This window comes from Punctularia strigosozonata, assembly GCF_000264995.1.
Source record: "Punctularia strigosozonata HHB-11173 SS5 unplaced genomic scaffold PUNSTscaffold_21, whole genome shotgun sequence".
Lineage (NCBI taxonomy): Eukaryota > Fungi > Basidiomycota > Agaricomycetes > Corticiales > Punctulariaceae > Punctularia > Punctularia strigosozonata.
Genome location: NW_006767453.1, coordinates 86002 through 106036, shown reverse-complemented (window position 1 = coordinate 106036; position 20035 = coordinate 86002). Strand labels below are relative to the sequence as shown.

Here is a 20035-nt window from a genome sequence, read left to right as displayed (position 1 = left end):
CTTGTGCCATTTGCCTCTCACTACGTATATCACTTCGCTACGCAGACTAAAAGAGTCTCGAACAAGCTTAAGGTGCCACAACATGATCGCAACGATCGTGCGACATATCATGCATATCGAACGCGGTGTCTGAGCTTGCAAGATACGTAAAGAGAGTAAGAAAAGCGCGGAGTTGAAACGAGTGCGCTGAAAGGTATACGTATAATTTCCGAAATCAAAGCTGTCCCTCTCTGATTCCTGGCTGATTGTGCGGAAGCAAGTAAACGCCGAAATGGTACCCACTGGGCATAGGCTATTTTTAGGTCAACGAGACTGGTGGAAGCTCGAGACACGCAACGACGGCGCGCCGCGATGCTCTTTGTCTCCCTTTGTACTTTGACTCCGATGCCACTTTGTCCTTTGTCCTTGGACTCACTCAACCACGCAGAGCGCAGAGTGCCACCCAACTAAGCCATTGTCCGAAAGGTTCTCGACATGCCAGGCTCGTTACCGCATAGAAACCCGCGCTGTCCTCTGTTGGGAAAGAGGTTGTCTGCTTCATAGCTTTGTTGTATTGTGGGCGGCTGTTGGTGATCCGCATACGCTCGTATCGCGGGACGTGATCCACGGCGGAGCAATACCCGTGTCATCGCTAACGGAATCACGATTGGGATGCGCCGTACAGCGGAGGCCTAACTCTATAAGAACGCTCACGTCGGAGGTCATCCCGTCTCATTGCTAGAATCAAGCCCCCTCCGTACGCTCAAAATACAATCCCGTCATGCTCGCCAAGGCCGATACCACCCACTTCGCTCGAGCCGGATTGAGCGTCGCCAAAGATTTTGCTGATCTATCCGGTATATCGTACCTTGCCCCCGCGATTGGTACTCTCGACAAGATCCTCGATCTTTGCGACAAAGTTGACGCGAACAAGTGAGTTACGCCCTTCAGCTTGGTGACGCTCGTATTGATCAATGTCGAGATACTCAGAAAAGCGGCAATAGCTCTGTGCGAACATTGCTTCCGCCTCATGATTGCTATTCATAGGAAGACGGGAGCGAAGCCCATCGACGGAAACTCAGACATGGGAGAAGCCGTGTTGCGCCTCAACGGGTACACATATTACCAATACTGACCCATGCTTCGTCCGCTGACCTGATCGTCGATAGGATTGTCCAGGACGCTCATGGAAAATTGCAACAGATTCTGTGTCGTAGATGGTGGCAAATGTTCACGGGCCAGAGGTCTATCGAGGATGAAATTGCACAATATCACGACCGCATCGCCTCATGCCTCGACGAGTTCCAGGTAACGTAACGTCGTTCGAGTACGCGCATTGTCGCTCACCTCAACAATTTCAGCTCATAGCTGTGCTCGACGCGCGCGAGCAGGGCCAAGAGCGAGAGCTGTTACAAAGAATTGCTGATCAGCGTACGCAACAGAAACTGGACGAGATTGGGCGCAACACAGTCTCTATTCAGACCCGTATCTTGAGCACGGAAACGAAGACTAGCGAGGTGTGTCTCGTTCTCGCGTATGTTGCGAATCAATCACAGACTGTATGACAGCTGGTGGACTTCGCGAGGGTCGCGGCACAGGAACACAAGTATCAGAGCGAGGTTCTGGTCAACATTCAGGAATCTCTCTCTGGGAGTGGACTAGCAGTCATGCGTGTCGGAGCAAGCACCATCCGACGACAGATCGAAGCGTTTTCTATGAGCTGTAATGGTGCTTTGGAGAACTTCAGAGGTGTCCATACTGAAAGGGGGGAGGTTGTTGTCAAACGGATACACCAATGCAAGATGAGCGACAAAGTGAAACGAGTATGTGGCTCAACTGCATAGGCATGCACGAGCAGCGATCTGACTGTCCATCAGCGCTTCATTCGGGAAATCGATGTATGGAAGGCTGTGTACGAAGTCGACAGCGGCGAGCATATAGTGCCTTTCTGGGGGTACGGACAAGATGGCGATCACCCGTGAGTAAGGTGCCGACTTCCACATCCACGCATCTGATACGGTTGCGGGCCAGTTTCGTGTTTAGTCCTTATTTTCCAGAAGGATCTATCATGGAGTATATCGAAAAACATGGCAATGCTGTAGATCGAATGCAACTGGTGATGATCCGCCGCTGCATGAGACTTTGTTCACGGCAATGTTAACCCGCCCATCACACAGGTCAGGTCTCTGGCGCAAGCCATCAGGGTACTTCACAACATGGATATAGTCCATGGCAATATCCAGGTTGGTCACTCCGCTTTTCCGTACATTCTTGACTGACCGCACGCCCTCGTAGGGTGTGAGTATCGAGAAATCCGGGCAAAGGAGATATCGCTGATGGACACACAAGGCTCAATGTTGCATAGACACGTCAACTGGAAGCCCTAAAGTCTTGCTTTCTGATTTCGGCTTGACTAAGGTGAGGACCCCAGTATCCGAATAGAGATCCCACCATGTGACTCATGCCGGCTGAAGATGATGGTCGACAACATCGTGGAATTCACCGACTCTCGCGGATACGAGATTACTAGGCACGCACAACGACGAACACAATCGGCTTCTCCAACTGACCTTTCCTTTGTGTTTCACAGATGGGCTGCCCCCGAGGTTTTGGCCGGAAACGCGTCAAAGGCTCAGATATACAGTACACCGGCGGACGTTTATGCTTTCGGCATGACCATACTCGAGGTAATATCACAGCAAGGCTGGCAAATTGCTCGACTGATTGACCTGTCGTAGGTGATGACGGGCCAGCACCCATATTCCAATTACAACGCCTTCCATCTAGCCTTCCTAGCGAAGATGATGAGAGGTGAACTTCCGCCTCAACCCACCGAGCCGGAGGTGGTGGCCAATGGACTAGACGACTCCCTGTGGAGCCTCCTTCTAGACTGTTGGCAAACGGATCCTACGAAGCGGCCCACAATTGACGAGGTGATCGCCCGGCTATAATGAGTGGTCACGGATTTTAGGCGGCGCTGCAGTACGTTCCTGGGTCAGGACTTCCGTAGTAGAATACCCCTCGAACGATGCATACCCTCACCACCATGATAATATACATCCTGTGAGCTCTCGGTGTCAATGTCGGGACGAGTATCTTCGTGTTAGAGCCATAACCCTAGGCCTGTGGTAGGGGTTGTCCGTCTACCTCACTGAAGACACGGCGGCCGCTCTCTTGCCTCCCTGCTACACACATATGCTGAACGAGTCTCGTGAAAAGCACTGCAGCATGAAACCAACGACCTCTACCATGGCACGCGGCGTGTCTGAGGTGATCCGTATCAGCTCCTGGAGGACTGCATTTCCTATTCCGGGCATCCTTGAGGCCTGGGACGGGCTGTGAACAATAGCAACACGCGTAGGACACACCAAACGGCCCCTTGTACGGTACAGAACCCATCTTATGGACTGCGTCCGGAATCCGGCATTGCGCCCTCGGATGACTCCCTTTGGTCTATCGCGTTCAATCACCTGTCAAGCCGGACTCTTCCACTCAGCCTTCGGGGGCGCTTTCCGCGCCCCCGAGAACAAAGAGGTTTCCAAGGAGCTTGTCAGTACACCGCTCATATCTTATATACCATCTGACGACTGATCCGGTACCAGAATCTCATCCTCGTTCATCACCCCTTCCCCTCTGTCAGCATACTTATCCATCACTATGGGTTGGCTTTATGGTATGCGTGCAACGACTGCTGTCGCCAAGACTGCAGTAGACCTCTCTGGCGTGCCTTATTTGTCTACTGCACTGGCGGGGGTTCAGAGTTTATTAGAGCTGTGCGAGAAAGTCGGGGAAAACAGGTCAGCACCCCTTTGTCTCCGAAGTAATCACCAGGTTATCAACATCGTCGGCAGGGAGGCCTCGCGACGCTTGGCTCAGCAGTGCAACGAACTACTGGTGGCTTTGCACAGACGAAATCAGTATCAGGAGCGGATCAGTTATTTCAGTTGGAGCCTCAAGAGGGTATTACGCGACATAGAAGTGTGAGTTCTATCTGGGTATGCCAGGCGAAGATCGTGATATTTACGTGCGCAAAGCTTGATACAAGATGCGCTCCGTTCAATGGAGAAGTGGACGAGCAAGAAGACGATCGTACAATTCGCGAGGTTGAAGACCATCGAAAACGAGATCAACGGCTACGCAGAGCGTATCGATAAATTGATGCAACGCGCTCAGGTAGCTATGACGCACATTTAGATGGCAGCTTATGGTACTGACACTTGCCGCAGCTCGTCGCCCACCTCGATACCCAGGACTGGTTGATTGAGCTACACATAGCGCAGCAACGTGATCAGCTCAGGGTGTTGGGAGAGTTGCGTTCCATTGGCGAGCGTCTAGATATATACGCGGATGCCATCGACGATTTGGCTGGTCATATTCAGGTTGTGAGTAAGCTACTTTGTTTACCATTCGACGTTACCAAGCTTGCTTGACTAGACTTCGCGTTCCGTGGGAGAGAATAACGAAATCGTGAAGAACATGGAGCCCCTGCTGTACGACCTCTTAACGGTGGTGAAGCAACGACTGCCTAACCCGGAGCTTAACGACTACGAGATTCGCAAGTTGGGAGAATACGAGATACGTTCTGAAAGGCTCGCCTTCCTGTTTAATGGTTACATCGAGTGGTATCGAGGCGAGTATCTTGGAAAAGGGCAGGTAATTCTCAAGTGTATGCGAGTAGACGCGAGAGACGAACCGAAGATCCTCAAGGTGGGCTCGATATCCCCGCAAACCCGAGATCGTTGTTCACGCCTATAAAGCGGTTCGGTGAAGAGTGCCGTATTTGGAAGAAGGTTTATGCAGCAGATAAAGGCGAGCACATCTTGCCGTACTGGGGCTACAGCCATGGCCCACCTGGACCGTAAGTGTGTCCACACATGACCGGAGTCTGAAGAGAATACTGATCAGGTCATAGGTTCATCGTCAGCCCCTTCATGCCAGATGGTACCGTGGTGGAATATCTCGAAGCACATCCAGATGCCGACAGACTTGAACTTGTAAGGCAGCTCAGTCATGCATGCTAGACACACCATATCGATGTCTCGTAGATCAAAGGCATTGCACGCTGCCTTAAGGTGCTACATGATCTCAAAATTGTACATGGATATCTCCGGGTAATTCCACAACACATTGCTGACAGATTGATCTTTCACTTACCATAATATCGGCAGGGCGTACGTTGCAGTCACTATACGACTTGACAGGGTAGTTGATCAGCAAGCGTCCGTCTCCTCAGGATATGATACAGATTGACACGTCAAGTGGAAGACCGCGCCCCCTGATTTCAGACTTTGGTCTTGCCAAGGTGCGAGTTCCCCCACGACTCATTCTACGGTCTTCTTATGCGTTTGCATAGATCATCTCGGATACTGTCGATGCACAGTTCACTTTGTCAACAACGCCGAGTGCGAGGTGAATACTCACGCTCGTGCCAATTCGCTCGTTATTGACCAACACGGTGGCAGATGGCTTGCTCCTGAGCTAGTCGTGGACAAACCCGGCGAGATCCCCCAATATCGCTTCCCGGTCGATATATTTTCGTTCGGCATGACTGCTCTGGAGGTGACATCATGTTAGTTATATGCTGCTTGAACAATCCCTGACGATTGGTTAGATTCTGAGCGGCGTGGTTCCATATGATTATTACTCTGATACTCGGGTGGTCGTTGCGAAGTTTCATGGTGAGCTTCCGCGCCGGCCTGAGGGCGAAGAAGTAATGCGACGGGGGCTGGGTGACGGGTTCTGGCAGTTTCTGTTGGATTGCTGGGAAGAGGAGCCCACGAAACGTCCAACCATAGATCAAGTCATCGTCCGACTCGACGAATTCACGGATAGCTCTTCCGGGCTCCACGAGGTTGATTGAGGCTTACTATAGCGGAGCTCACCGTTGTGTTCATAATTGTACTTGGCATGCCACGTAGCATAATTCAGGCGACGAGACAACGTCCTGTGTAGGCGTAGCCCGTCGGTGGTTCGGCCCGGTTACAGATCATTAGGCCTCAAGGCCTCATGATCAAGTACCGCCTTTCGCAGTTTACCTTCAACCTTGACCAGGACCTCTTAGCAAGATCAGACGCTAGGGCCGACAGGGCGCGGAAATGATACAGTTCTCGTCAACAACCAGCTGATAGCTACGTAACATTGGCCCCGAGACAAGCATCCCGACACCTTCGGGCCCTGCGCGCGCAGCTCTGCCGAACTGGAAATGCTAGCGCCATTCCTCGTCGCCCCGGTTCGAGGGCTTCAATCGACCAAACTACTCCCGTCCTGTGGCGTACTGGAGCATCGATTCGGAACGCACGGGGCACATTCAATTACATTCCCAAGTGCTGCTGCCACAACTCGAGGATAATCACGGTCCCCATGTCCACGCTCGGCGAGGTGCCGGTCAGTCAAAGACTCAAAACTCCTACGCCATTCTCCCCCTTTTCCATCCTCCGTCATCGAATCCGCTGACTGTATCGCGGAACAGTGTTATGAAAAGACCGACGCCGAGATTGTCGCTACTTGACCAACGCTATGGCAGCGGGATGCGACGCCGCTTTCATAATATCCGTCAGAGGACTTGCACATGCGTAGTCATTATTGCAACAGTCTCCGCCATAATCCAGCGTTGAGGCGAAACTAGGGTGTCACCGGTGCCAAAGCCGACCTTGTAAAGAATGGATGCGTCCTGTTTCGGGGCCGGGGCGCTGTTAAGACGTCAGCATACTCCGTCGTGCTCGGGCGGCAACTTTACTGGACTGCTGCGAATATGCATACACCCGATCAGCCGGCACCGCCGACGTTTGTCAATAAGCCGCTGGATTGACCACAGCCTATAAAAGCTGGTCATAGAGGACGTGTAGCACCAGCATCTGCTTCACCCACCCATCCTAGCATATCACAACTCAATACAATCCATCTCCTGAACACAATGGCCGACAACAAGAAGGTAAGGTTGACATGATATAGGGCTGTGGTGCTCGTACTCACTGCATCTCCTACAGTTCTTGCAAGTCTCCGTTCTCAACAACTCGAGTTACATCCTGCAGCCGCATGAGCCCAGCACCGTCACAGTGCAGGGCAAGCTCGTGAGCAAGCCCGACGAGGTACGTGCTTGCCACGCCATACGGTAGGTCTCCGACACTGAACCAATCGCTCCCCAGGTCAAGCCCGGTCATAGGCGCTCGGGCGGTATCTGGCAGGCGGAGGTCATCCCCTTCCACCTTCCCCCTCATTCTGGCGTTGGCCCCGTTGAGTTCCCGGGTGTCCAGGCGCTCTCGCTGTACCAGTTCAAGGAAGCTCCTGGAGTCGTGTTGGTGATCCTCGTGGAAGAGACCTTCACGCAGACTGCCAAGGTAAATGGTGTTTATACAGTCTTGAGACCAAACTAATCGCCCTTCTGATCGTCCAGGTCGCCTTTGTCCGTGCCGACGAGGTCAAGTTCGACAAGCAGTACCTGGAGACCCTCGAGAGCGCCGCGAGCGTCCACAGCGACACCACTTACCTCTTCCACATTCATGGACACCCCTTCGCGGTCGAGGTCAGTAGTCTTCTCTCCGTCTTGGTTGTTCAGTTGGGATCTGAAACCATCTTGCACCCTCCCAGGCAAAGGTCCAGTTCCTTCCGACCACCAAGACTCTCGAGCACTCCACCGTGCAAGTCACTTTCAGCAACGCCTTCACGATCGAGTAACTGCTACGCGGAGATCCTTGAAATGTTTGACGACGTAGTAATTCATGTGCTTCTGCCATGCCCTCATCAATAATACTTGAATAATATGTGTGCTTGTTTGTGACTTACCAGTAGCTGAAAGGAAGGTATACGGCATTGATCCTCGCATCCTTGGATTTACCTTCTCCAGAGTACCGGCGTTTACCGGGGTATGACGCTTCATACCCTCAAGTCTCCAGTCCCATCGTCTGCGTCATCACTGAAGCGCAGTGAGAAACTGCAATATGCGTCTACGATCTTTTGAGCTACAACATCGTCCAACGCCCTCCCGCTACACGCTCTCCTGCTTGACAATATGCCTGTCGCCCCCAAAATGATGGCGCAGCTGCGCTCGCTCATCCCGCCCTTGAACGGTATGTTGCACAAGGGACAGAGCGGACGCGTCGGCGTACTTGGTGGTGCACTTGACTACACGGGCGCACCCTACTTCGCTAGTATCAGCAGTCAACGCTTAGTACGTCCTACCTTCTTTCGTCGAGATGAGGCACGCTCAGCAACCTTACTCACAGGGCGCTGAGCTGGCCCATGTCATATGCTCTCCGACGGCTGGAGGCGCTATCAAATCATATTCGCCGGACCTCATCGTACACCCGATCCTGAAAGAAGAGTCATCCGTCGACACCGTCAGGTCGCAGCTGGAGTCCATCCTGTCGCGTCTGCACGTTCTCGTGCTCGGTCCTGGTCTGGGACGCGAAGATTATATGCAGAAGTTCGCGAAGGTCGCGTTGGAGGTCGCAAAATGTGCGTGAACTGCGTACTACGTATTCTTACACGTCTCATCTGTTGTTCACTCAGCTCAAGCCCTGTACACCGTCCTGGACGCCGATGGCCTGTACTTGATCGACCGCAACTTGGATATCATCAAGGGCTACCGGAGAGCGGTTCTCACTCCGAACGTCATGGAATTCAAGCGCCTGAGTGAAGCCGTCAAGATTGATCCGTCGACGCCTCCAGAGAAACGCGCTTCGTTGGTGTCGAAGGCGCTCGGAGGTGTCTTGATCGTCCAGAAAGGTACACATTCCACCCCATTACCTCTTTTCTCATTGATTGGGATAATCCAGGTCCGAAGGACATCTTGGCTGCCAACACGACAGGGTCCGAAGCGAACGCTGCACTCAGCAAGGTAGAGGAAGGAGAGGCTGTGAGTGGAGATATTATTTACCCTTCGTCTTGCAACGATCTAATATCATAATTCCAGGTCGACGAGATCGTTCAAATCGACGTTGAGGGAGGTTTGAAGCGTTGTGGCGGACAAGGCGACATTCTCAGCGGTACGATCGGATGCTTCCTGGCCTGGGGTAAATGCTATGAGGATGGCGCTTACGGGTAGGTATCGGTCGTCAATGCTTGTCATTGTCTCTGACTTCCACGTGGTCCTGCAGCGACAAATCCATCCCACCATCACGTATCCCGATATTGGCAGCCGCAGGAGGGTGTACGGTCACCCGCACCGCCAGCAAGCGCGCGTTCCTGAGGGAAGGTCGGAGCGTAGTCACTCAGGTACGATGCAGTACTTACTCACAACCGATGGATGATTGACGCATGGCTGGGCATAGGACATGCTTGGCGAAATAGGCAACGCATTCGCGGAAGTATTTGGAGAGGAACTGCAGGGACGCGATCCTGCCCGGATTCAGAAGCTGTGACTGAAACAACGACAAGACTATACGCTAATATGTAAACTATACGCATCCAATGTATCATCAATCATATATTCGACGGTCTGACCCTACTCAATCGGTTGTTTGTTTCCGAGGCTGTTGCCAAACATTGACAACGCTCGTCGGCTCCGACTCCGATTACCCTATCGGGACTCCACGTGACTAATATACGATACCTTGCCCTCTCCTTCCGTCGCGACCTGGCGTTTCAAGAATGAAACTGAGGGCCCTCCCACTTGCATTACTTGGCCTTCTGCTATGCCTGTTGACCGCCGACGCTCAACATAACCCCCATGAAGCGGCACAACAGTTCTTTACTAAGCATTCTCAAGAAGGGACCGGGAGCTCGAAGCACACGAACAACTGGGCGGTCTTAGTATGCTCGTCGAGATACTGGTTCAACTACCGCGTGAGTGTCTTGTATGACTGAGAGCTTTGCTGTCGCTCTCGCCGTTGTCTATACGACACCATGCTGAATAATCATCCGCATTAGCATATGGCGAACGCTCTGGGGATGTGCGTACGCTCCATGATTGTGGTTGACACAGATCTAACCGTGACTCAGGTATCGCACCGTAAAGCGGCTCGGGATACCAGACTCGAACATCATTCTCATGCTGGCGGACGATGCGGCGTGTAACGCTCGGAACAAGTACCCGGGGTGAGTGATTATCTTGCTTCGGCTTCGTCACGAGGCGTTAACATTTCTTCGCAACAGTACCGTTTATCACTCGGCTTCCAAATCCCTCGACCTCTACGGAGATAACATCGAAGTCGACTACCGGGGATACGAAGTCACTGTGGAGAATTTCCTGCGTGTTCTGACAGGTGAGAATTCGTTGACCATCTGATATGCAAGAGGTGACATTGATCATGACCTGGTATTCGTTATCGTTAGGACGAGTGCCGTCATTTGTGCCACGGTCAAAGCGCTTGCTCAGTGACGACCGGAGTAATGTCTTTGTCTACATGACCGGGCATGGTCAGTTTCTTATCGCAGCCAGACCCGGGTCCGCAATGTTGATCACTCCGTGACTAAGGCGGCAATGAGTTCCTGAAGTTCCAGGACAACGAGGAAATCTCGGCATTCGATATCGCCGATGCTATCGAGCAGATGTGGCAGAAGGGCCGGTAAGCTTGATTGACCGATGCGCATCGCAACGTCTGATGAGCTAACTACCCCTGCTCGTCAACTTGCAGATACAATGAGCTCTTGTTCATGATTGACACTTGCCAGGCCAACACGATGTACAGCAAGATATATTCGCCTAACGTCCTGGCCACTGGGAGTGCGGAAGGAGGCGAGAATTCGTACTCAGTGTGTCACCTCTTGATTTGATCCTCTTCGCATCTGGCTCATGCGGCGTAGTACGAGAACGACAACGACATTGGCGTCGCCGTCATCGATAGCTTCACTCATTGGGTGCTTGAATTCATGGAAGGCATCAACAAGACAAGTGATGCTACCATGGCCGATCTTGTACGCCCCTGGCTGCCGTACGAAACGTACCTATCTGACGTGCAATATACAGTTCAAGACGTATTCTTTTGACAAGATACACTCGCACGCGGGGTATCGCGCGGATCTCTTCCGTCGGCCACTGGATAAGACATTAATCACTGACTTCTTCGGTGCCGTGAGTCGCGTGGAGGTGATCGACGCTTTCAGCGAGGAGATGGCTCTTCCCATGCATCTTCTGTCCACATCGGATGCTCTCAACAATGGCACAGATGAGACAGTCGTAGCAAGTGATGCTATCCCGCAGGAGGACGAAACATCATCGATGCTCAAGGAGTCTGCATACCCTGATCAGCAGAAAGCGGTCACGCCCACGTGGAAGAAGCAACTGAAAGCTTGGACGTCCTTATGTCTCGTAGGGGCACTTATAGGAGGTGTCGTGGCATTCAGTCGTTAGTTGGTTTGCATACGTATTTATTTGTACATCATCGGAGTAAACGATCACATCGTCGATAGAACCTACAGCATTCTCGCACTTCGACATCGTTTATATTACAAGATGGAATGGAGTCGTACGTTGTCGACGCCCGCGATTTGCTCACGCGATCCTGTTACTGAAAGTGACTTGCAGAGTTGTGTGGTTGAGACCGTGGTCATTGTTTTGCAGAAGGAATTGGACCGTGGCCTGCAAGCATGGCAGTATATCATCAGATACACACATGTCCGGCGTTGGCAGGAGCTCACCTCCACGACGAACGGATGTCCAGAAAGGTGGAAAAGAAGACTGGCGTCGTCGGTAACGCTGGACGCGTTCTCGAGGGTACGGAGGTACTGCTCGTCGAACTTGACTTGGTCACGGCGCACGAAGGCGACCTGCAACACTCGTGAGCTGCTGCGAAAGACGCTAACGAGGTCACCGATGACTTGCTTTAGCGACCTGGCTGAGCGACTTGGACACGAGGATCACGAGCACGTAGTCCGGCGCCTCTTCAAAGCGATAGAGCGACAGGGCCTGGACGCCCGGAAGCTGGACAGGACCGATCCCAGCGAGCTTGGGCCAGTGGATGTGCTGAATCTCAGCCTGCCAGACACCTCCAGTGCCCCTATGGCCAAGAGGGATCTATATGGAAGGGTATATCAGGATCGCCCACAGATACGCCGAAAGCATGAAGCAAGTGCATACCGCCTCGGGTTCGCTGACGAGCTTGCCCTGCACCGTCACGGTGCTCGGGTCATTGAGACCTAGAGCGTAGCTGGAGTTGTTGAGCACGGTGATCTGAACGAGCTGAAATGCAACAGTGAGCCACTATAGCTCAAGACATAACAACGATCGCACTTGGTTGTTGGCCATTGTGTTGAGATCAGTGAGGTGAGTTCTGTTCTATCGGCCTCTCATGCCCGGTCTTATATACTTTCGTCGCCACAGGATCCAGGGCGAGGCTTGACCGACGTGAACGGAGAGTCGTAGGTATGGAAGGCAACTGAATAATCGCCGCCGATTCCTGCCGTGCCATTCGGACAGGGTTTTACGTCCGGAAATCGTCATGAACTCGCTTTGACTTCACGCGGGAGTTGGAAATGTCGATGGTGCGCATAAGGTGGATAATAAGGCTGAGTTCGCCGTAGTCACGAGGGAAGCGGGGTGCTTGGGACGTGTGATTGAAGAGTTGCATTGACCCATTGAGCCAGAATGCCACTACGCCAGGGTAAACACGGGCTGGTATGAGGAGAAACGCGGCCAACTAGAAACCCAGAAGGGCCTGCGCGGACAATTGCTGGTAGCTTCCAGCGTTTCCTGCGGAGCTGCTTTGAATGTCGGCATGCACGCCTGAGATCTGCACCGGCCGTGTATGGTTTTCGGCTAGCACAAAGGCGGTCAGGTCCGACCCGACGGTCGATAGTGACCGGAGGATAGCGCCATACGAGGTTAATTTTGCGAGTCCGTGTCAAACGTGCATGTACGCGTCTTCCAGTTCATTCCATATCGTTTCAGGAGCCCTCCAAGCAAGATAAAATCCACGAAAGTATCGCAGAAACGTTCCCTAGAGCTCTTGCACATTCGTTTCAGGTCTCGACCGTGCAGGTTCTCATGGACGTCCTAGATGCATCATGCCGCATGGGTCGGAGTTAGAACTTACTGCCCACGGACGACTCAACCGAAGGTTCACGCTTCTCCTACGGGACAACATCTATGTACAAGGCCACACATTGGCCATCCTTCACGAGTGAAGTGAAGACTCATAAGCCATGTAACAATTTATTTACTCTATGCGTTGCTTCCGAAAAGCCGCGACAGGAATACCATGCTCAACGATCGTAACTCTCCTCAGCTCGTATTTGCCGATCTTTGGCAGTATAACCCAACTTCAATAGCGTCAGGTTCTATTCGTCATATGCTAGAGTCATATGACGTACCGTCCGGTGAAATACGACACTCCCAGCAGCCCAATGATGAGCGCTCCGACCACATGCAGCTAAACCGCAGAAGCTGGTCAGATCTGCCTCTATGACGACGAGCAGCTCGTGGCCGGCACTCACCCAGTACGGAAAGTTCTCGTAGACCTGGAATCCAGGAGGGGGTGGCACAAACGGTGCGAGGAGAAGGAAGACGTTCGATATGAAGAAAAACACGGCGACGGCTGTATAGCTTCTGTACGGCGGATTCCATTCGATACTTGGCGATATATGCATGTAGATAATGCCTGCTGGCAGCAGCACGTTGAACAGAATGATCGGGTAATACGATACTGTGGATTATCCTCACAGTCAATGGCTGTAGCGGCATATCAGGTCTGAAATAACTTACGGTTTACCATCAGCAAGTACGCGTCCCCGGATGGCGCTGATAGCATCAACACGGACGAGACGAGCCACACGACGAGAATACCCCGGAGAGGAGAATCGAACGGTTTGCTGGATCCAAACCAACGTGAGGCCGGCAATATGCCTTCACGGCCCAATTCCTGTATGACTGGAAGTTGTGTTGTTATTCATGCATTGTGACATAGTACTATAGCATTATGGCATACCTCGCCCATGCGCAAATACGATTGACATAACGTTTCCCAGGGTTGATAGGGCGATTGCTCCACTCAATATCTATACGATCCTCATCAACATCCGACATGTTGAGGAAGAACGTATCCACTAACCTTCTCTGTTGACGGTCCAAATATGTTGCGGAAGAAAAGCGCACTAACGGGACATCCAGGGTAAACAGATAAACGTTGGGCAACCACCGGACCGACTTACGCTACGATTCGGCGGCTTTCGAGGATGTCCTCCTTGGCTATGGCTATGAAGTACGCGATATTGATGAGAAAATAGAAGACCGAGACACCGGCAACAGCCAGCGGAGCAGCACGTCGAATCGTGCGCACTGGATTGTGGACTTCGGCCAGGGCATAATTCGCGTTCTGATAGCCATTATATGACCTGAAAGAACTGGATGAAATATATTTGAATGGCGAGTGGTAACTGGACCAACCAGATAACGTTGAACATCCCAGTGACGAAGCCGCTTACGCCTGTCTTGAAGCTTCCTTCCCATATTTTGTCCACATCGAAGTTGTGTGGGACGTTGACGCCGTCCCGAAGCTGGAAGAATGGTATCCCAACGACGTTGAGTAGAGCTGAGATCGGTATCACGATGAGGATCACGATCTTGGCAGCACCGAGGGTGTTCTGTATGCGTAGTCCTTGGTGGAGAAAGCAGCCGTGCATTACTAGGCAAAACGTCATGCAGAGAAGGGCTGCTGCTCCGATGGTAGTCCTCGTAGCAGTTATAGATAACGCATTGACCAAGTCTAACGAGTATTAAAGTTCAATATCCTGGCGGTGACGATGAAGCTGGGAAGGCTCACATTCTCCGAACACGAGGCTGTTCGCGGAAGCCCAGCCCTAGAACCTGTGAGTCTCACCTCAAGATGTCCTTGGGAATGATGCACTCACCGTAAAAATCGCATAGGACGCATATGCGCAGGTGATCATAAACCGAGGTTTGTTGTAGATAAACTCCAGGTAGTTCTTCTCTCCGCCGTTTCTGGGAAGAGCCTGGACGAATACAGAGTTTCAATATGTGGAGAGATGCGTTGATTCGGGTTTAGCAGTACTGTTCCTAGCTCTTTGGCAAGTTGGAGACTACACTCCGCGTGTGGATAGTACACAAGGACATACCAATGTATACGGATGTCCCAGCTGCGGCAACGAGCGTTCCAATCACCCACATGGTGAACGTTGCACCTGCATCCGTCCGGTCAGTGATCCGAAAGGCCGATACGGCTGAACTATATATTACCTATGCTTCCAGCGCATCGCAAGATGATGCTCGGCGCGGCAAAGATTCTGCACCGAGATGTCAGACGTGGACACCACGCATTCGATCGTCCATCATTCACCCCGTGCCGATGATTCGGTTGAATATCAGGAATCCTACGCTTGCGACGCCTGTATTAGCATCTGTAAGTAAGATTGGGCGCGCAGTGCATTATAGGACGGAAGGTCCATACCCAGGTGCCTTTGGCGCGCGTGTTTGGGACTCTCATCGCGTCGTAGCGAGCTCGAGTCAATCAGTGGACTCTCTTCAGTCGGATCTTCCATACCACGAAGGAGTTGGAAAGATCAATCCGTTGGTCCAGAAGTAAGCCGCGTACATATGCATATCGTTGTAGTGTGCGAGCAACGGTCCCGCATGCATTGCGCGGTGGCGTCATTTGCCTCCCGCATGCGCATACTACAACTGCTTATCACCAACGACTTCAACGCGTAACCAACACCTTCGCATATATTCCAGGCGCCCAAGTACTACGAAGTACAGTAGAGCAGATCGAGCAAAGAGTAGTATGCATGAAATGTTACAGATGCGCTAGTGAATTAGGGTAGCCAAAGACGGGCGACGATGAGAGGGATGCGAAGGGAGTGTGTTGTAGTTCCTTGGTATATCGAGCGGAAAAGACCTATACAATCTGTATAAGACAGCATACCGAAGCCCTGCCAGTGAAAGCGACCTTTAGAAAAGCCGGAAGCCGAGGAACAAATATGTGAGCGACGAACGTCCAGCGCCCACGCAAGGGAGTCTGCACGTTCAGCTCGTTTTAGGCTGATAGAGACCGTGTATACGTGCTGCGAGCCGGTCTAAGCCCGCAGGTCGGGGACGCGCGCGGCGACGGACGTGATGTGCGCCAGCGAGCGGCGGGCGCTGGGGTTCGTCAGCGGCCCGCCGGATGGCGAGACGGGCATGGCGGTGATGGAGGGGCGGCGCCAGGTGTAGATCCGGGGCGTGGCGGACGGTGTCACCTGCGGCAGAGAGTTCTGAGGCGGAGTCGAGGGTACGATCTGAGCCCTCGACATGACCGGCGACCGGGGGACCGGGATAGGAATGGGGGCGACCCGTGGCATGGCCGAAACGGTAGGAGGAGTGGAGACGGGCGTAGCGACCGGCGGCGTCGGTTGAGGCGTGGTCACCATCCTAACAGTTTCAACATCTTAGCGCAATGTTCAAAGCGATGAAGTTTCTCTGCTTACTCTGAGACCGTGGCCGCTCGCTCGCCGCGCACGCTGGAACGATCAGATCCCCCGTCCGCAGCGACTGGCCGATCTGCAGCGGGCGGTCCGTCCACTTCCATGGGCGCTGGACCTGGTTCCTCCGCGTCAACGCCCGTCGGGCTGGTCCTCCCACTATCGCTGCCGGACGAGCTCCCATCAACCTGGAGCTCGCTCATCAGGCTGTCCGATATCCGTCTCGCACCCTCGCCCCGCAGCGCCTCCAATTCATGTGGGTCCAAGAACGCCTCGTAGACGGCGTTTGATCCCTCGAACCACTCATCCGAGTCCGGGTCGAAGCGATCGGGAGCCCAGCGGTCGTAAACTGGGTGCGCGGGCTGCGATTCGGCGACCGTTCGCACGACGGGCTGGGTGACAGGCTTGTAGTCGTAGAGAGCCTTGGAGAAGAGCGGGCGGCCCATTTTTGTGGATAATAAAGATAATAAAACACAGAGAGAAGGGAGAGGGTGCTAATGAGCTTTTGATTGAGGGAGAGGGTATGATGCGAAACAAGGTACCTATATGTGGCTGTTGAGCAAAACCGCAAAGCGGAGTTTGATCGGCTGCCGAGTTTCCTTTTCGGGCGGAGGAGGGCCACCAGGACCCAAAGCGCCGCGCACAGTGTGAAGTATTGACTTGAAGGGTAAGTTACCGGAAGATTCGTATCCGCTTGGAACCCTTGGCAGAGTCTCCCAGTACCATTTCAACCCCATCGGGTATCCCACTCCCCAATGCTCTCGACCAGTGTCGCATAAGTCTGCACCCCGCCGTTCGCGCCATCGGTGCGGGGAGCAATCAATAACGACCACGTATCCTCCGCCTCCTTACGTGGATATCGATATCCCCTTGCATCCCAGCTGCACGTATCCTGAGGTATGTAAGTGATTGGACTTTGCGAGAAGCCGTGGGCGGTGATCGACACAAAACTACTCTCGGAACTGTGCTGCCCTGCTGCTGACACAATGTTCCTTCAATTTACGAAGTCAGTACGGACGTGATGTGGTCTTGCACATCAAAAGATGCGGACGTACACCGCGTGCTCCAACACCGACCAGACGAAGTCCGGTGGGAAAAATCCTCGCCATCGTAGATGCATTATTTCACCTGCCCTGCTGGGCGCGGGAGGCTCGTACACGGCAACGTAGGGGTCGACACAATCCACAACTTGGAGCCTGGGTAACGTTCATTACTGAGTCCTATTCCCTACGCGAACAACGAAAGCGCGTGGATCATACCTCTGTGCACCGAGTGCCGCCATGCCGGACCACTCAAAAAGCGAAGCCATGTGCTCCTCCCAGTCTTCCACGGCATCATGATCACCTTCGCGAGATGGACGGATGACCGCGTCGCTGGTGATGATGGGGACGTGAACGTTGTTGAACATGCTGATTTCGGGCTTCGCTTTTTGCAAACGGTGAGCATTGCGCGCCGAGACTTCTTTGATATCTGTGAAGCGCGTTCCCCATGAAAAATAGGTCGATCATGCTCCAATATGAGCATTTGTACCTGGGCAATAGTAAAGCATCTCCCACTGATAGCCTTCTTCCGCTCTTCGGGCCTCCCACGCCCGCAATGCGTTCAGCTGTTTCTGATACGTCTTCGGTTCTCGATCATCAGCATACATGTTGACCACTGGGCTCAAGCTATGTAAATATACGATCCTAGCCGGCATTATACAGAAAGACGTACAGTGCATGTCGGAGCGTCGATGGATGCACAGTTTCCGTCCAGCGAGTCTCGATTGCCCGTAAGTCTCTTTGCTCAGAGCCAAGGTGAGCATACCACGGGGATCGAGACACCAGGCACCGTATCCGTCAGCGTCAGAGTTTTGGCTCAACGCGATCAGCCCTCTATATATCCGTCATTAATTGCCAACGGTGAGCGAGCTGAACTCTTACTGTCGGGCGTAATACGACCGTCGGTAGGGTGCGACAAGGTTTTCCAGCAGATCCGAGAGTTCCATGCTGGTTTTGGCGTACGCACTCTCTAGCTTTTGCAACGCGCGCAGGGCGTCAGAGTCAGATCCGGAGGTCGGTATGATGACGTCGATCTGTCGCGCAAAACAAAAGAACACGAATGAGCGTTGCCGGGGAAAATGGATGCGTGCCATCACGCTCAAGGCGGCGTCAGAGGTCCAAGGGATGTTCATCACTCCATGGTGAGCATCCCTTATGCTCGGGCGTCGAAACTTGGCTCTGTATTCAGTGATGTCCGGCTGTGTGTGATGCGAACCTGTTGTGTAAACGGATGCGAATCTGAGGTCTTCTTCAGGAACGCAGGGGTGCATTGCACTGAAGAGAACAACGTCCGACGAGGCTCCGGACGTGCTTGCATAATGTTGAGGCAGAGTTTCGTCGTGTTGCCGTATACCGCTCAGACTCGTACAGTTTCACTCGGAGGGAGTGACGGCAGGACCCGACCCCTCGGGCCGGGAGAACAGTGCTGGCCGAAAATCCCACGCCATAAGCGCTGGTCCCGCAGTCGCACGCACTCATGAGATAGGTTGTCCTCTGCCGATAGAGCGAGCGTTACTACAGCCCTCAAGTATATAGCCTCGATATACGCCGATGCAACGTATCGTCACCGTGACCCCGGTGCACAATCATCCTCGATACCCTTAAAGCGCGCCCAACTAGGCCGCATATGATGCATATAATGTCGCAAGGTCATCGAGCAGCTGGATGCAAGATTGCCGTTCTCGAAAGCCTTAACCAGCTTGCGACGCGGTCCACGGTATCATCACGAGCCAAAGCAGCGAAATCTACACGCGTCAGCCATGCGTGCACACGAACATATGACAAGCAAGCGACGGATTGCCTGGCAGAGTTATAAACGTGGAGATCGTATGGAAAGCAAGAGTGAGCAGCTCATTTGCCGAGTTCATTTGGCTAAGCGAGGGCTGTGCACTGGCTGGGACCCCGGGAACCGGCTATTTCAATGCATATACTGCAGTTATCAGTGTACATACAGCATAAGTCAATGCTATCACCTAAGGGACATGAACCAAGATGTATCGAGGCACAAGATATACATAAGCCCGATGCGTTGGATGGGGTGATATCTAAGTGTCAAGGCCTGAGGATTGGAACTCGACTGTCCCTAAGTCTCAGGGGCGGTCGAGTTCTAATCGGGCCCGAGTGGGATACGCTGGCAAGAGCAAAAAGACACGCACAACATATCAGTCATTCAGTCACTTCTATGTCACGGTACGGCTGTAAATTCAAGCTACAAGATTGTACTTACCCGCTACCCGTACTACAGGTCTACCCGAACCTGGTGTACCCGACCCGTGCCGAAACCGCAGGTACATACCTGCAGTTCACCCGGGTCCATGCATACCGTGGTAGACCCTACCTCGGCGCAGCATGGAGGGCGGAGCCCGCAGCGTTGATGAGGCCGGGGGCTGGGCGTTGAGTGCCGGGGCGTGTGGCGTGGAGGGCGGAGCGCGCATGGTGGAGGTCTCGGCGTGCGGTGTTGAGGGCGGGCGGACGGGTGCGGCATTGAGCGCAGCGGTGCGCGGCATGGAGGGTGGGGCGTCGAGGAGGCCGGAAAGCGGGGCGTTAGCACCAGGGCGTGCGGTGCTGAGGGCAGGGGCCTGCGGCGTTCTCAACGCCGTGGGGCACGACATAGGGCGGGGCATGCATCGTCGAGGAGGGCGGGAGGCGGGGCTTTGAGGCAGCGG

General features: G+C 53.3%; 8 protein-coding genes across 8 annotated transcripts; 5 read left to right on the top strand and 3 right to left on the bottom strand.

Annotated features, from left to right (window-relative positions):
* Positions 1 to 760: 760 nt before the first annotated feature.
* Positions 761 to 2930, top strand: PUNSTDRAFT_146816 (kinase-like protein; the record flags this gene model as incomplete). The annotated part of the gene is made up of 12 exons (XM_007388826.1): positions 761 to 912; positions 970 to 1092; positions 1149 to 1287; positions 1341 to 1496; positions 1548 to 1802; positions 1857 to 1957; positions 2011 to 2095; positions 2157 to 2226; positions 2330 to 2397; positions 2454 to 2509; positions 2570 to 2666; positions 2718 to 2930. The coding sequence occupies 12 exons, from the start codon at positions 761 to 763 to the stop codon at positions 2928 to 2930; spliced, it is 1515 nt and encodes a 504-aa protein (XP_007388888.1).
* A 192-nt stretch (positions 2931 to 3122) lies between these two features.
* On the top strand, positions 3123 to 5955 carry PUNSTDRAFT_123110 (kinase-like protein). The gene is made up of 13 exons (XM_007388825.1): positions 3123 to 3528; positions 3582 to 3776; positions 3831 to 3959; positions 4014 to 4152; positions 4206 to 4361; positions 4414 to 4686; positions 4737 to 4837; positions 4892 to 4973; positions 5025 to 5093; positions 5213 to 5281; positions 5333 to 5388; positions 5442 to 5538; positions 5591 to 5955. The coding sequence occupies exons 2-13, from the start codon at positions 3637 to 3639 to the stop codon at positions 5837 to 5839; spliced, it is 1560 nt and encodes a 519-aa protein (XP_007388887.1). The 5' UTR covers positions 3123 to 3528; positions 3582 to 3636; the 3' UTR covers positions 5840 to 5955.
* Positions 5956 to 6826: 871 nt separating this feature from the next.
* PUNSTDRAFT_146814 (uncharacterized protein) lies at positions 6827 to 7715 on the top strand. The gene is made up of 5 exons (XM_007388824.1): positions 6827 to 6910; positions 6966 to 7067; positions 7125 to 7316; positions 7373 to 7501; positions 7567 to 7715. The coding sequence occupies exons 1-5, from the start codon at positions 6893 to 6895 to the stop codon at positions 7651 to 7653; spliced, it is 528 nt and encodes a 175-aa protein (XP_007388886.1). The 5' UTR covers positions 6827 to 6892; the 3' UTR covers positions 7654 to 7715.
* A 272-nt stretch (positions 7716 to 7987) lies between these two features.
* On the top strand, positions 7988 to 9420 carry PUNSTDRAFT_93565 (YjeF domain-containing protein; the record flags this gene model as incomplete). The annotated part of the gene is made up of 7 exons (XM_007388823.1): positions 7988 to 8146; positions 8202 to 8433; positions 8488 to 8703; positions 8754 to 8833; positions 8891 to 9018; positions 9075 to 9192; positions 9249 to 9420. The coding sequence occupies 7 exons, from the start codon at positions 7988 to 7990 to the stop codon at positions 9336 to 9338; spliced, it is 1023 nt and encodes a 340-aa protein (XP_007388885.1). The 3' UTR covers positions 9339 to 9420.
* A 319-nt stretch (positions 9421 to 9739) lies between these two features.
* PUNSTDRAFT_55922 (uncharacterized protein) lies at positions 9740 to 11496 on the top strand. The gene is made up of 9 exons (XM_007388822.1): positions 9740 to 9762; positions 9847 to 9869; positions 9919 to 10014; positions 10072 to 10181; positions 10252 to 10335; positions 10394 to 10484; positions 10554 to 10671; positions 10723 to 10833; positions 10886 to 11496. Exons 2-9 carry the CDS (start codon positions 9850 to 9852, stop codon positions 11267 to 11269), a joined length of 1014 nt encoding a protein of 337 aa, XP_007388884.1. The 5' UTR covers positions 9740 to 9762; positions 9847 to 9849; the 3' UTR covers positions 11270 to 11496.
* Positions 11497 to 13073: 1577 nt separating this feature from the next.
* Positions 13074 to 15411, bottom strand: PUNSTDRAFT_139131 (APC amino acid permease; the record flags this gene model as incomplete). Its single annotated transcript, XM_007388821.1, has 15 exons — positions 13074 to 13176; positions 13228 to 13286; positions 13351 to 13559; positions 13619 to 13783; positions 13842 to 13911; positions 13965 to 14007; positions 14065 to 14247; positions 14300 to 14618; positions 14676 to 14712; positions 14764 to 14865; positions 14925 to 14935; positions 14989 to 15054; positions 15110 to 15156; positions 15210 to 15258; positions 15321 to 15411. The coding sequence occupies 15 exons, from the start codon at positions 15409 to 15411 to the stop codon at positions 13074 to 13076; spliced, it is 1554 nt and encodes a 517-aa protein (XP_007388883.1).
* A 292-nt stretch (positions 15412 to 15703) lies between these two features.
* PUNSTDRAFT_123106 (uncharacterized protein) lies at positions 15704 to 16832 on the bottom strand. The gene is made up of 2 exons (XM_007388820.1): positions 16336 to 16832; positions 15704 to 16279 (listed from the first exon to the last, which is right to left on the bottom strand). The coding sequence occupies exons 1-2, from the start codon at positions 16773 to 16775 to the stop codon at positions 15946 to 15948; spliced, it is 774 nt and encodes a 257-aa protein (XP_007388882.1). The 5' UTR covers positions 16776 to 16832; the 3' UTR covers positions 15704 to 15945.
* Positions 16833 to 17056: 224 nt separating this feature from the next.
* PUNSTDRAFT_77335 (uncharacterized protein) lies at positions 17057 to 18687 on the bottom strand (the record flags this gene model as incomplete). Its single annotated transcript, XM_007388819.1, has 7 exons — positions 17057 to 17321; positions 17385 to 17525; positions 17589 to 17787; positions 17860 to 17985; positions 18043 to 18203; positions 18252 to 18403; positions 18586 to 18687. The coding sequence occupies 7 exons, from the start codon at positions 18685 to 18687 to the stop codon at positions 17057 to 17059; spliced, it is 1146 nt and encodes a 381-aa protein (XP_007388881.1).
* Between the last annotated feature and the right edge of the window lie 1348 nt (positions 18688 to 20035).

What these genes read in the sequence shown, in the direction of transcription:
- PUNSTDRAFT_123106 (XM_007388820.1), bottom strand. Translation starts at nt 16,775, where the DNA reads ATGGGCCGCCCGCTCTTCTCCAAGGCTCTCTACGACTACAAGCCTGTC. An exon ending in CGAGCGGCCACGGTCTCAGA is followed by an intron (nt 16,280 to 16,335) that starts GTAAGCAGAGAA and finishes TGAAACTGTTAG; the next exon opens with GATGGTGACCACGCCTCAAC.
- PUNSTDRAFT_55922 (XM_007388822.1), top strand. Translation starts at nt 9,850, where the DNA reads ATGGCGAACGCTCTGGGGAT. An exon ending in TTTCCTGCGTGTTCTGACAG is followed by an intron (nt 10,182 to 10,251) that starts GTGAGAATTCGT and finishes CGTTATCGTTAG; the next exon opens with GACGAGTGCCGTCATTTGTG. An exon ending in GAGGCGAGAATTCGTACTCA is followed by an intron (nt 10,672 to 10,722) that starts GTGTGTCACCTC and finishes CATGCGGCGTAG; the next exon opens with TACGAGAACGACAACGACAT.
- PUNSTDRAFT_123110 (XM_007388825.1), top strand. Translation starts at nt 3,637, where the DNA reads ATGGGTTGGCTTTATGGTATGCGTGCAACGACTGCTGTCGCCAAGACT. An exon ending in ATGCCGACAGACTTGAACTT is followed by an intron (nt 4,974 to 5,024) that starts GTAAGGCAGCTC and finishes GATGTCTCGTAG; the next exon opens with ATCAAAGGCATTGCACGCTG. An exon ending in TCAACAACGCCGAGTGCGAG is followed by an intron (nt 5,389 to 5,441) that starts GTGAATACTCAC and finishes ACACGGTGGCAG; the next exon opens with ATGGCTTGCTCCTGAGCTAG.
- PUNSTDRAFT_146814 (XM_007388824.1), top strand. An exon ending in CCTTCACGCAGACTGCCAAG is followed by an intron (nt 7,317 to 7,372) that starts GTAAATGGTGTT and finishes CTGATCGTCCAG; the next exon opens with GTCGCCTTTGTCCGTGCCGA. An exon ending in GACACCCCTTCGCGGTCGAG is followed by an intron (nt 7,502 to 7,566) that starts GTCAGTAGTCTT and finishes GCACCCTCCCAG; the next exon opens with GCAAAGGTCCAGTTCCTTCC.